This window comes from Typopeltis vanoorti, chromosome 13 (assembly GCF_054136105.1).
Source record: "Typopeltis vanoorti isolate ZY-2024b chromosome 13, IOZ_Tvanoo_1.0, whole genome shotgun sequence".
Classification (NCBI taxonomy): domain Eukaryota; kingdom Metazoa; phylum Arthropoda; class Arachnida; order Uropygi; family Thelyphonidae; genus Typopeltis; species Typopeltis vanoorti.
In genome coordinates this window covers 21,390,194-21,402,348 of record NC_143561.1, presented here as the reverse complement: position 1 = coordinate 21,402,348, position 12,155 = coordinate 21,390,194, and the positions used below count along the sequence as shown (strand labels likewise).

The 12,155-nt window shown below is 35.1% G+C and overlaps 1 protein-coding gene across 1 annotated transcript in view; it reads right to left on the bottom strand.

Moving 5' to 3' along the window:
- Cdk5 (Cyclin-dependent kinase 5) overlaps positions 1–12,155 on the bottom strand; it is a 174,664-nt gene that overhangs the window by 152,152 nt on the left and 10,357 nt on the right. The window contains exon 2 of the mRNA XM_090402308.1: positions 3,184–3,272. Coding sequence (XP_090258434.1) covers positions 3,184–3,272 — 89 coding nt within the window. The remainder of the gene's footprint in view (positions 1–3,183; positions 3,273–12,155) is intronic.

Sequence of the window (12,155 nt, the reverse complement as noted above, 5' to 3'; positions counted from 1 at the left end):
GCCTCTTGTTGATTATATATGATAAATAATTCATAGTTTTTCATCCCGCATACAGACAAATTATCCTTCAGAACACACACAGTTGACAGACAAAAAATACTGTTGTTGGTGATGACAGGCAATTGGTATTGATGGCTATAGTGTCGTATTGATGGTTACAATGCCGTATATTGATGGTTTATAGTGTCGTAGTATAATTAAGTAATAGTGGAGAGGGTGAGATGAATTTAGTGAAGTAGAGTTCTCTCTCACGATGAGTCCTTGGATTCCCTGGAGGTGTCACATAAAAATAATAATAATTATTATTACAGGCATCTCCAAGGACTCTTAGACTCATCAAGGGAGGCCCTAAAACATCACGTCAAGAACTATTCAGCATTTGCACAGCATATTTTGCTTTGAACTCATTCACAGTCATGGCATCACAACAGACTCTGAGATTATTCCACTCATTCACCATTCTCCAAGAAAAAAACCTATTGAGACATTCAGTAATTTGAATGTCTCAATCATATCACCCCTTTTCCACCTATCAACCAATTTCTGTAACCAATAAATCTTCAACCTGTTCTCGTAAGGTTCATTCCATAAACCAGCTACTATCTTGGTCACTCGCCTTTGGATCTTCTCCACCTCCTCCCCATCACCAAGAATCCCTGGCACCCAGTAGTCAAGATGGGGTCTTATCAAGGCTCGAAAAAAAGGAACAATAACTTGCTTGTCTCTGCTCATCAAAGTATTCTTCAGTAACCAAGTGATCTGATGACGATTTTGCTATGTGCCCCCCCCCCCAAACTTCAACTCCCTATCTACTAACACTTCCATGTCTCTGGCTTCGTCAATTTCCTGGAGTACAGTTCCAACAATGTGGTATACTGCTGATAATTTTTTCACCCTAATATGCATAACCTTATACTTTGCCACATCTGACATCTATTCTTCTTAGCCCAGGCTTGCTAATCTATCCAAATCGTACTGCAAAATTTTGACATCATGTGCATTCACTATTACTCTATCCAATTTGGTATCATCAGCAAATAAGTGAACAGTTCCTCTCATATCCTTTTCTATATCATTAATGAACAAATTAAATAGCAGTGGTCCAAGAAACAGAACCCTGCAGCACACCATTAGTCACAGGCCTTCTTTTGGACTCTACTCCCTAATAAACTACTCTCTGATATCTCCATCAACCACCCTCCTATCCATCTTAACAAGCCTATATCCATCCCTATGTGCTGCAGTTTACTTATTAGAATTCCATGTGCTATCCCATCAAAGGCTTTTGCAAAGTCCAGCAGTATCACTGTAAACCCATTAACTTTATCCAATTCAGCCGTCGCTGTATTATAAAACATGAGCAAGTTACTGAAACATGATCTACTCTTCACAAAACTATGCCCCCCCCATACAGTATCCCATTGCCATCTATCCATTCCTGTATTTTGCTCTTGACCAACTTCTCCAATACCTTGACAATGACTCCTGATATGCTGATTGGTCAGTAATTTGCAACAGCAGCCTTGGAGCCTCCTTTATGCAATGGAACTATTTTTCTCTCTTCCCCTCCCCTGACTAACCCAGAGCTGAGACTTAGATTAAACAATATGGTCAAGGGCACTGATAATTCCTTTGCTGCTTCACATAAGAATTGCACTGGTATACCATTCAATCCCACAGATGTATTCACATTAAGATTTTGTAATATGCTATTCACCGCAAGTTCCCATATAAGCCACCGGTTCCCTCATTCCTGCAATATCACTGCATCAGTCGAAATAGTAATTCTACTATTTCGACTGATGCAGTTACCTCCTCACCATTGGCATTCCTACATAAATCATCCTGCTGCATTCATTTTTTATTTTACTTGCAGCACATCGAAAGAACTGTTTGGGATTCTCTTTAGCATGCATTGCTAACTTCCATTCATAATCTGCTTTTTCTTTTCTTACCACACTAGTTATCCTTCTTGCCCGTGCCTTGTATTCATTGCTTGCAGGTCACCTTTCCCTCCACTAATAATAGTAATAGTATTTCTCATTATGAATGTCTGCGTGCACCAGTTTTGTTATTAAGGTAACATTTGTTGCATTCATTAAGTGAAATTATGGTGTTGGTTATTATTCATGTAAAACACAATGTTAAAATGAATAGCAACATTTTTATTGCTAAGCTCGAGTGTTCTCGAGTACACATTTTCATGTCAAAAATCTCCATTGAAACAACTTTTAAACATATTTGTATTTTGCTGGCATGTGGAGACATCTATTATGAATATAATTCCATTGAAGTAGTTCTCTATCTTTACCTGCTTTTGGAGGAAGATATTTGCACTTTTGCCTGTAGCAAAAGATATCTCCCAGCTGATGTGTCATATGGTCAGTCTTCCCAGGAATAGGAAAAACTAGTGGAAAGTGGGTATGATGACCATACCATGAAAATTTCAAGAAATCATTAGGCAAGAGAGACATAGACCAATCAGCAAATATAAAATACCATAAGATAAACTCAACTGATCACATAAGATAACACAAGCAGTTTATAGGTCAGGCATGATCCATAGTTCTGCTGAATGTTTGAGAGGACTTTAAGTGATACAGAAGGTTCTCATACCTCCTGACATAACAGTTCTAAATTCTTCAAAATGTTATGATGTCAACACAGGAAAAAACATAATATTTGAAGATTTCAAATGACTCTAATAAGAGAAGTTTTCAAAATCTTCAATATGCAAAAAACAATTACAAAAGAGGATATATGTCACCTGGTGACCTCCCCACCGACTAAAAGGGAGATACATCCCAAAAATGATTCTTCCTGCTGCAAAAAATCCCGCAAGATATTGCGATGTATGTTCAAATAACTCTAAAGAGAAGAAAAAGAGGGAGAGAACAAATATATATATATATACAACAAACATCGGATGCCCTATGTATTTATTCCTGTTTCAAAAATATCATATTACTGCTAAATTTTTCAAGTATGTGGAGGTGAGACAGAATGTTCAATACTGTATAAAAAAAATACTGCTGATCTTTTTCATTATAAAAAAATTCAATTGTGAAATTTAACAACACGATAATGATAAATCATCTTTCAGCAGAGGAATCCTGATCTCTCTTGTGTAAACCAAATAAATACATAACAGATAATAATCACATTTAAAGCAAAATAAAATACCTCATCATCATCATCCAGTCTCACTCTCTTGAGTGCCACTATCTCTTGTGTTTCTCTATTTTTGGCTTTAAATACAGTTCCATATGTACCTAATAAAAATAATTTTTTTTATATTTGTAAGAATTTTTTTTTCATTTCAATCATTATGTTCAATTCAACACTTATCTAAAGAATTTCATAAATAAACAAGTGTTAATGATATTAAAAAGAATAATAATGCATTTTTTGCATGGGCTATATTACAGCACACTCAAAGAAATGAAAGTAAGTAATCAGTCCTGTTATCTGGATGAATACTTTTAGTGCATTTGTCACATATGTTTAAGAGAGCAAATGCATGCAATATGGAGTTGTTGCAGCTGTGATACATGACATAGCCATATTAGCTTTCATAACCAAAAATTTAGGATAACGTGATTCGCCAGAAAAAATAGCCATTTGGCTTTTTATCTTAGTGATAACGTGATTAGTCATATCAAAATATATATACAGTATATTCCGGTGTGTAAAACTGTGTGTTCTGGCAAGTTTCTCTAGTTGTGGGATACCTGCTACCTAGGCATGAGCACAGCTAACTGACCTTCCAATGAAAATACCTACTGAAGGTTGTGGCCTAACTTAGGTGTTGGACATTATTCAAGTCTTATTTTTCATGGTACTCATTCTCCCTGAACATATGACACCAAAGTACACCATTCCTATTCCATATAAAAAGGGTACATCTATAAAGAATATTAAAGTACTAAAGAAATATAGGTTATATTTCTTTAGTACTTTAATATCTTTCACTTACTTTTACTAATTCAAACTAGAAAACCCTGATCTGCTATTCGACTCCATCTTTATTATTATCTAGGTCCTTGACTCCCTGGAGGTCCTAAGGGAAGCTATAAATAACCCAAACCAGCTGTCATACCTTCCCTTAAATTCATTTACACTAGATGCACTCACTATTCCTAAAGGCAAACTATTCCACTCATTCACTGCTCTGCGAGAGAAAAACCTAGCTCTTACCTGTTTCTTGACTGTGAACAAACTTAACTTCCATAGATACCCCCCCCCCATGTTCTCTCCCCAACTACCATATAATGAAAAATTTCATCAGATGCTATTCTATAATACCCATTCAAAATCATCTATCACATTCTGTACATTGTGGCAATAACATGGTCTACAATGGATAGACAGGAATAAGATCGACTTCAACGTAACAACTGTAAAATTTCTATTTACACAATATGATCAGGACTAAGTTTTTTGTGTTACTAACAATTTGAATTACTCCAATACTTTCTTGTTGCATGTGTATTGTTCAGTTGTGCACTAAGAAGCCAATTTGAAATTCAGTGAAATATAAGACATTTAATAATAAATAAATAAAAAACACACACACATATATATTATGATTTACTGTTTTGGCATAGTAATATTCTGAAAATCAGAAAACTTATAAAGGTTCTGATTTTCAGAAAGGACAGAAAAATAATCTAATTTTTCTGTCCTAGATGGAAGTGGAACTCAGGCATCATCTATATTGACTGAGCTACAGAGGCCCATAAGCACTAGTAAAATAACTCAATGAGTGTGGGGAAAGTAATTATTATAGGACATAGATTGGAAAGCAGAATGCACGTGTGTAGATGAAGGAAATAGACTTTCTACAACTTCTATTTCTTTTTCTTCTCTCCTCCATCATCTGTGGATGATAATGAGGTCGAATGAACTCTTTCCACTTCTGTCTGTCCCTGGAGAGTCCGAACAATTATGTCCAGTTTGGTTTTCAGGTCTTCTTTTATTTTGTCTATCCATCTAATTCTGGGCTGCCCTTTGAATCTTTACGTTTCGTCATTGTATTCAGGGCTTTGGATGGTAATTTTTCTGTTCCTATGGCCAAACCATCACAACCTTCTTTCTTGGATTTTGTCTACTATTGTTATTTCTTGTTTTAATCGTTTCCTTATGTCTCCGTTTCTTAGTCTATCCAGCAGAGATACTCCAAGTAATCTTCTTAGCTAACAGATTTCAGAAGTTAATCATTTTTCCACTTCAGCCTTTTGGAGATTCCGGCATTCAGTTCCATAGAGGAGTATTGGGAAGACCATTGTTTCATAGATTCTTACTTTTGTTGCTTGTTTGATGTCTCTTGACTTCCATATTTTATTAAGTCGTCCAAAAGTTTGGGATGCTAGACTGATTCATAACTTTTTATAACTTTTGTAATTTCAACATTGTACTCAATTACTCCTCCACGGTAGGTGAAGTTTTCTACCTGCTCTAGATTCTTTCTATCAATTTCAATTTTCAGATTGGTGTTTTGTTTTTCTATTTGCATAATTTTTGTTTTGTCTATATTTATTTATGTTTAATCCAAATTTTACACATTCTTCCTTTATTTTATCAGAAATTCATTGTAGATCTTCTTCCATTCTTGCAAGTAATGCAATGTCGTCTGCAAATTTTAAATTTGTTATATTTTTTTCATATATTTTGATTTCGGAGTCTTCTTTGTTTAAGGCCTTACTGGTTGCTTCTTCCAGTGTAAGATTTAACAAGTCTGGTGGCAGATTGCAGCCCTGTCTTACTCCACTCTGTGTGTGAACCAGTTGGTTAAGGTGTCTTCTATTCGTACTGCACTTTCAGATTTCTTGTATAGATTCCTTATTATTCTTATTGTTTTGTTGGGAATTCCAAATTCTTTCATAGTCTTCCATAGTTCTCTTCTACAGATTGAATCAAATGCCTGACGAAAGTCTATGAAATTTATATAGCAACTTTGGTTGTACTCAAGCATATTTTTCATTAGCTGTCTTAAGGTGAATAATTGAAACCTGCATGTTCTTCTCCTAATGCTAGTTCTATACATGGCTTAATTTGTTTGTAGAGTACTTTTGCAAAAACCCTACTTGGAATACTATACTGGGGAGGCTAATGCCTCTGTAATTATTGCATTCTGTTTTATATCTCCTATTTTGAATATAGGAGTTATAACTGATTTGGTCCAATCAGTAGGCAATGCTTCATTTTGGTAGATCCTTTCAAATAATTTTAATGGTTCCAAAAGTTGTTCCTTTCCTGCTTTTAAGAATTCTGCATGTATCTGATCAATACTAGATGCTTTTCTAGTTTTATCTATGCTGTGTCCTATTATTTCTTTGGTAAAGATATTTGTTTCCTTTTCCATTTCAGTGTGGTTGGAATAATAATATCCTGAGAGCTGTTTTTATTATATAAATCTCTAAAGTATTCTTCCCATCTGGCCATTCTTTTTGTTTTACTTTCAATTAGTTGTCCCTCTTTGTTTTTGATCATTAGCATTTTTGTTGTCAGTGTATTACTAATTGGGTCTATTTGTTTATATAATCCACGGATGTCATTTTCTTTTGATAGCTTCTCTGCCATTTTGCATTTTAATTCTAACCAGTTATTCTTGTCTCTTTTAACTAGTTTTCTAATTTCTAAGGTTAATCTATTATATTCATTCCTGTTATAGTTTTGTTTTAATTTCATGCTTTTCCTTTGATCACTTAACCTTTTTACTTCAATCGAGATTCAATCCTTTTTACTTTCTCTTTCTGTGTAACCTATTGTTTTTTTCTGCTGATTTTAATATTTCCTTTAATTTTCACCAATGTTCTTTGATGTTAATATTCTGTTTCAGTAGTTCCTTTAAGTTTTTATCTAGTTCTAGTTGATATTTTCTTAGAATATTGTTGTCTTGTAGTTTTTTTTTTTACATTCAGTCTCCTTTTGACTCCAAAAGTGCTTTCAGATTTTAACTTTATTCTTAGGTTTGCCAATGCTAGCTTATGGTCTGATCCACAGTCTGCAGAGAAAGATCTGCAATTTAGGATACTTGATTTCCATCTTTGGTTTACAATAATATAGTCTATCTTATTCTTGGTTTGTCTGTCTGGTGATATCCATGTCCATTTTCTTTGGGATTTTGTTGTTTAAAGAGAGTGTTGTTACTGTTAGTCTATTATTTGAGCAGAAGTTTACTTCTGCTTATACTTCTCTGTGGAAGTTTACTTCTGTCTTATACTTCTTTGTGGAAATACAGAGAAGTATAAGACAGGGTGACACAATATCTCTAAAATTATTCACACCACATCCATTGCTTTCACCATACCCAAACTGTCCAATTACTCTTGGCCAGGTATCCCAGTCTTTGCCTACTTTTGCATTTATGTCCCCCATTACAATTAAGAGATCTTGACTTGATGTTTGCTGTACTGCTTTTTCCAAATCTGTACAGACCTCCTCAATGTCATCTTCTGATGATGTTGAAGTTGGTGAGTATACTTGAATAACAGTCAATGATCTAATTGATGTTTTAAATCTTGCTTTAATTATCCTAGGTGAGATAGTATTGTAAGACAATAGAGAATTTTGAGCCTTTGGTTTTAATATAAGTGCTATTCCCTCTTGGTGTTTGTTATCCTCTCTGCCTGAAATTAAGATTTTGTACTGTCCATGGTGAAATTCTCCTTTTCCAGTCCAGATAATTACCTTAAAAAGCATGTGATAGAGAGAACCTGGGATTTGAGAGTGCTGGATTAACTGAGAATATTTAGAGGAATTGTACATAACCAAGATAGTGACTTTGCCTCCAAAACAGGGAGAGTGATCCTGCAGTCTGGACCCGGGAGAACTATAAAATTATCATTAAGAAAGGGTATATGAAAAATTGCACAGCTGTTGATCTAGACAAACCTAGGAGACAGTTTATATCAGTGGCATGATACAAGAAGCTGCACTGGATGTTATCAGTACATGTGAAATGGTCAAGGGATATTTGAGAAAAGTAGAAAATGTTGTGAAGGGAATAGTTTTTTTACCTTTTTTTAAAAAAAAAAAATGTCAGCAAAATCATGAACAGTACAAAGAACAGTAAATTATAATAGACAAGAAGGTGTTATTATAATTAACATCAGCCCTCCGTGGAGTCAAAGTCTCATTGTGGAAGGTCTGTCTCATACAAAGAGATCTAACCATGCCTTAACCCCATTCATGGTTTCTGCACTTATTATAAACATCAGCCCTGCATGAGTCAAAAGACTCCTTGTGGAAGGTCTGTGCTCTCATACAAAGAGATCTAACCATGCTTTAAGCCCATTCATGGTTTCTGCAATCATAACATTTTGGGTCAATACATTACACTCGTACTACTTACTTCTAAAAGCAGGTGGAGAAATGATGTACAAACTCTTAGCAAAACTATTTACTTTATGCCTAAGGAAAAATGATATACCAAGAAAATGGAAGAAGGCTACACTAATTTTACTACATAAAAAAGATGAGATAGAAGACTTGGTGAACTACTGACCCATCAGTCTACTATCAGTGGTTTACAAAAGTCTTAGCTCATAGGCTTTGTATGACTCTGGACCTAGTACAACCAAAAAAACAGGCAGGCTTTCGAAGTGGCTTTAGTACAATGACTCATATTCAAGTTGTACAATAGATTATTGAATGGTGTAATGAATATCAGTTACCATTATGTCTTGGTTTTATTGATTATGAGAAAGCCTGTAATTCAGTAAAAACTTCTGCAATACTTAAAGCATTACGAAACCAACAAGTGGAGGAGCCATACGTCAGGACCATCAAATCAGCATACACCAATGACACAGCAGCAATTCATTTCAATGAAAAATCTCTACTGTGGAAATACAGAGAAGTATAAGACAGGATGACACAATATCTCCAAAATTATTCACAGCATGCCTAGAAGAAATATTCAAACTTCTTGATTGGAAAAGGAAAGGTCTGAAGATAAATGGGAGATATTTAAGCCACTTATGCTTTGCAGATGACATAGTTATCTTTACTTCAACTGCTCATGAATTACAGACTCGTATCCAAGAACTCCAAATTGCTAGCAAACAGGTGGACTAAAGATAAACCTAAAGAAGACCCAAGTTCTGTTCAATAGCTATGTCCAACTAGAAATAATAAAAATCAATAATGATGAAATTAAACAATTAAAAGATTACATATACTTAGGACAACAGATATCAATGGAACAAAATTAAAAGATGCACAATGCTTGGCTGGAAAGCATTTGGAAGATTACATTCAATATTCAAAAGCCAACTACTATTATGCCTGAAAAGAAAAGTTTTTAACCAATGTATTCTTCATGTATTGACATACTGCTGTGAAACATGGACACTAAATGTAAAGGAAATTCAAAAATTAAGAACAACACAATTTAGTATGGAAAGAAGTATGCTTGGTATTACAAGACTGGATCACAAAAGGAATATGTGGAAAAGGAAATCCCACTTCAGATGTTTCACTCTTCCTATGATGTCAGACACTTTGGTTTGATTTCCTTTTTTCACAAGAGGAAAAACGACCACGATGCCGACCTAAATCACGGTGGATTGACGATATCATCAGATTTGCAGGAGTGGCATGGGAAAGGAGAGCCATGGATAGACAGTCTTGGAGTAATCTTGGAAAGGACTTCATCCAGCAGTAGATCAACAATGATGATGACATTACATTATATTCTTAACCACTCTTTCCATGCAAAAAATCCATTTTCCACTCCCTTGCCAATCCCTCACCAACTTATGTCTCAATCATATCCAGTCTCCTTCTATTCATAACATTCTGCAAGCTGCATTCCCACGCTTAGTAAACCTCTATTATTGCCTCATTCCTTTGAAAACCAGGCAACCAAATTAGTGCACAATAGTCCATACTATTGATCAAAGCCTTATATAAAGGGATCTTTAATTTCTTTTCTTCTGTATGTCAAGGTCCTCCTCATCATTGCCATAACCTGTTGTGATGTTCTTATAATTTTAGCAATGTGGCCCCTGAACTTCAAATCTCTGTCCACCATTGCTCCTTACCTCTTCCACCTACTTCAAAATTTTTCCATTAATTGTATACTCTGCATTCCAATCCCTCACCAACTTATGTCTCAATCATATCCCATCTCCTATTCATAACATTCTGCAAGCTGCATTCCCACACTCAGTAAACCTCTAATATTGCCTCATTCCCTTGAAAACCAGGCAACCAAATTTGTGCAACAGTAGTCTATACTATTGATCAAAACCTTATATAAAGGGATCTTTAACTACTTTTCTACTGTATGGCAAGATCCTCCTCATCATTGCCATAATCTGTTATGATGTTCTTATAATTTTAGCAATGTGGCCCTTGAACTTCAAATCTCTGTCCACCATTGCTCCTTACCTCTTCCACCTACTTCAAAAGTTCTCCATTAATTGTATACTCTGCATTCCAACCTTACCTACCAAATTTCAAGCATTTTTCAACATTCGACTGACATCTCCTTTCATTTGCCAACTCATATAGTCTGTTGAAATCCTCCTGCAAGGCCACAATATCTGCTCTGCTCCTCACAGCTCTTCCCAACTTTACTACATTGGCAAACAACTGAAGATCTCCAGTTAAGTGTCTGTCCCAATATCATTAATATACAAGTTATACAATAATGGCCCTAAAACAGATATCTGCAGTACTCCACTGGTCTCTGTATTTTGGGATACCACTTCTCCACATAAAACCTCCTGATATTGATATCTACTTGGAAGCCAATTACCTATCCAACTCACTAGTCCCTTATTCAATCCCAGCTTATATAGCAATCTATCAAAGGCCTATGAAAAATCCAAGTATACCACTGAGCAGAGAATGATACCAGCAAGTTGTGTATGATGGAGCAGTGTCTCAAAAAAAAGGAGGGTAATTAGTGACGTGCCGAGAGTTCTGTTCCATATATTTTGCCTCATAAGATGCATTTTGTACCTAAAATGTATCTGAAAATTAGGATGCGTCCTATAAGCCGGTGCTTCTTATATGCTGATTTGTTTTTTATGTATGCACAGATATGGTGTGTGTGTGTCATCACTAGTCGGTAATGAGTGATCAGCTTGAATAGTTGCACGATCGTTAACAGTCATGCATTTAAATTAGTAATCAATATTATGATATTTAAATTTTTTTAATAACCCATGGATTCTACAAAGCACAGACATAGTTATAAGATTGTGTTTAAGCATAGGGTGATTGAGTCCGCAAAAAAGAATGGCAATAAGACAGCAGAGCAGCAGCTTGGGCCTCCACCTACAGAAAAATTTGAATTTGGAGGAAACAAGAGCAGCAATTAATAGAAGCAAATTTAAAAAAACACATCTTTGCAGAAAACCAGGAAAATGGCCCAGAAATTGAAAATGAATTAAAAACTTGGATAATGGATCAAAGAAGATCAGGTTGCTGCATATCTATAAAAATGATTATTCAATGAGTAAAATTATTGGCAACAGAAAAAAATATCATCGATTTTATAGGGTCGTCATCATGGTGCTTTAGATTTATGAAGAGAAATGATTTATGCATGCATGCAAATATGAAAATATCACAAAAAATATCAGATGAATTCGAAAATAAAATGAGTGAGTTTGACAGATACATCATAAAGACTAGAAAACAAGACAATTTTGAACTTTCACAGGTAGCTAATATGGATGAAGTGCCTCTGGCTTTTGATGTGCCCTTGAACAAGACTGATGACTCCAAAGAGAAAAAAATATTATTGTTAAAACTTCTGGTCATGAAAAAACCCACTATACTCTTGTTTTGCCATGCTGCAGATGGAACAAAATTGCCACCTTTTTTAAAAGAAAAACTTCCCAAAGGAGTTTACATTCATTCAAAAGGATGGATGAATGAGGAAGGGATGAAGTTATGGATAAAGAGGGGTCCGGACATCCTAGCAGTTTACGTCAAAAACTTACTTTGTCAGTAAGGGATCAGTATAGATGCCATAAAACCAAAGCTGTTAAGAATGAACTTTGCAAAATGAACACAAAAATAACTGTGATCCCAGGAAGACTCACCTCTGTGCTTCAATATTTCGATGTATCAATAAACAATCATTTAAAGGATTTATGAGAGAAAGAATGGGTCAATTGGTTTCCTCAGAATTT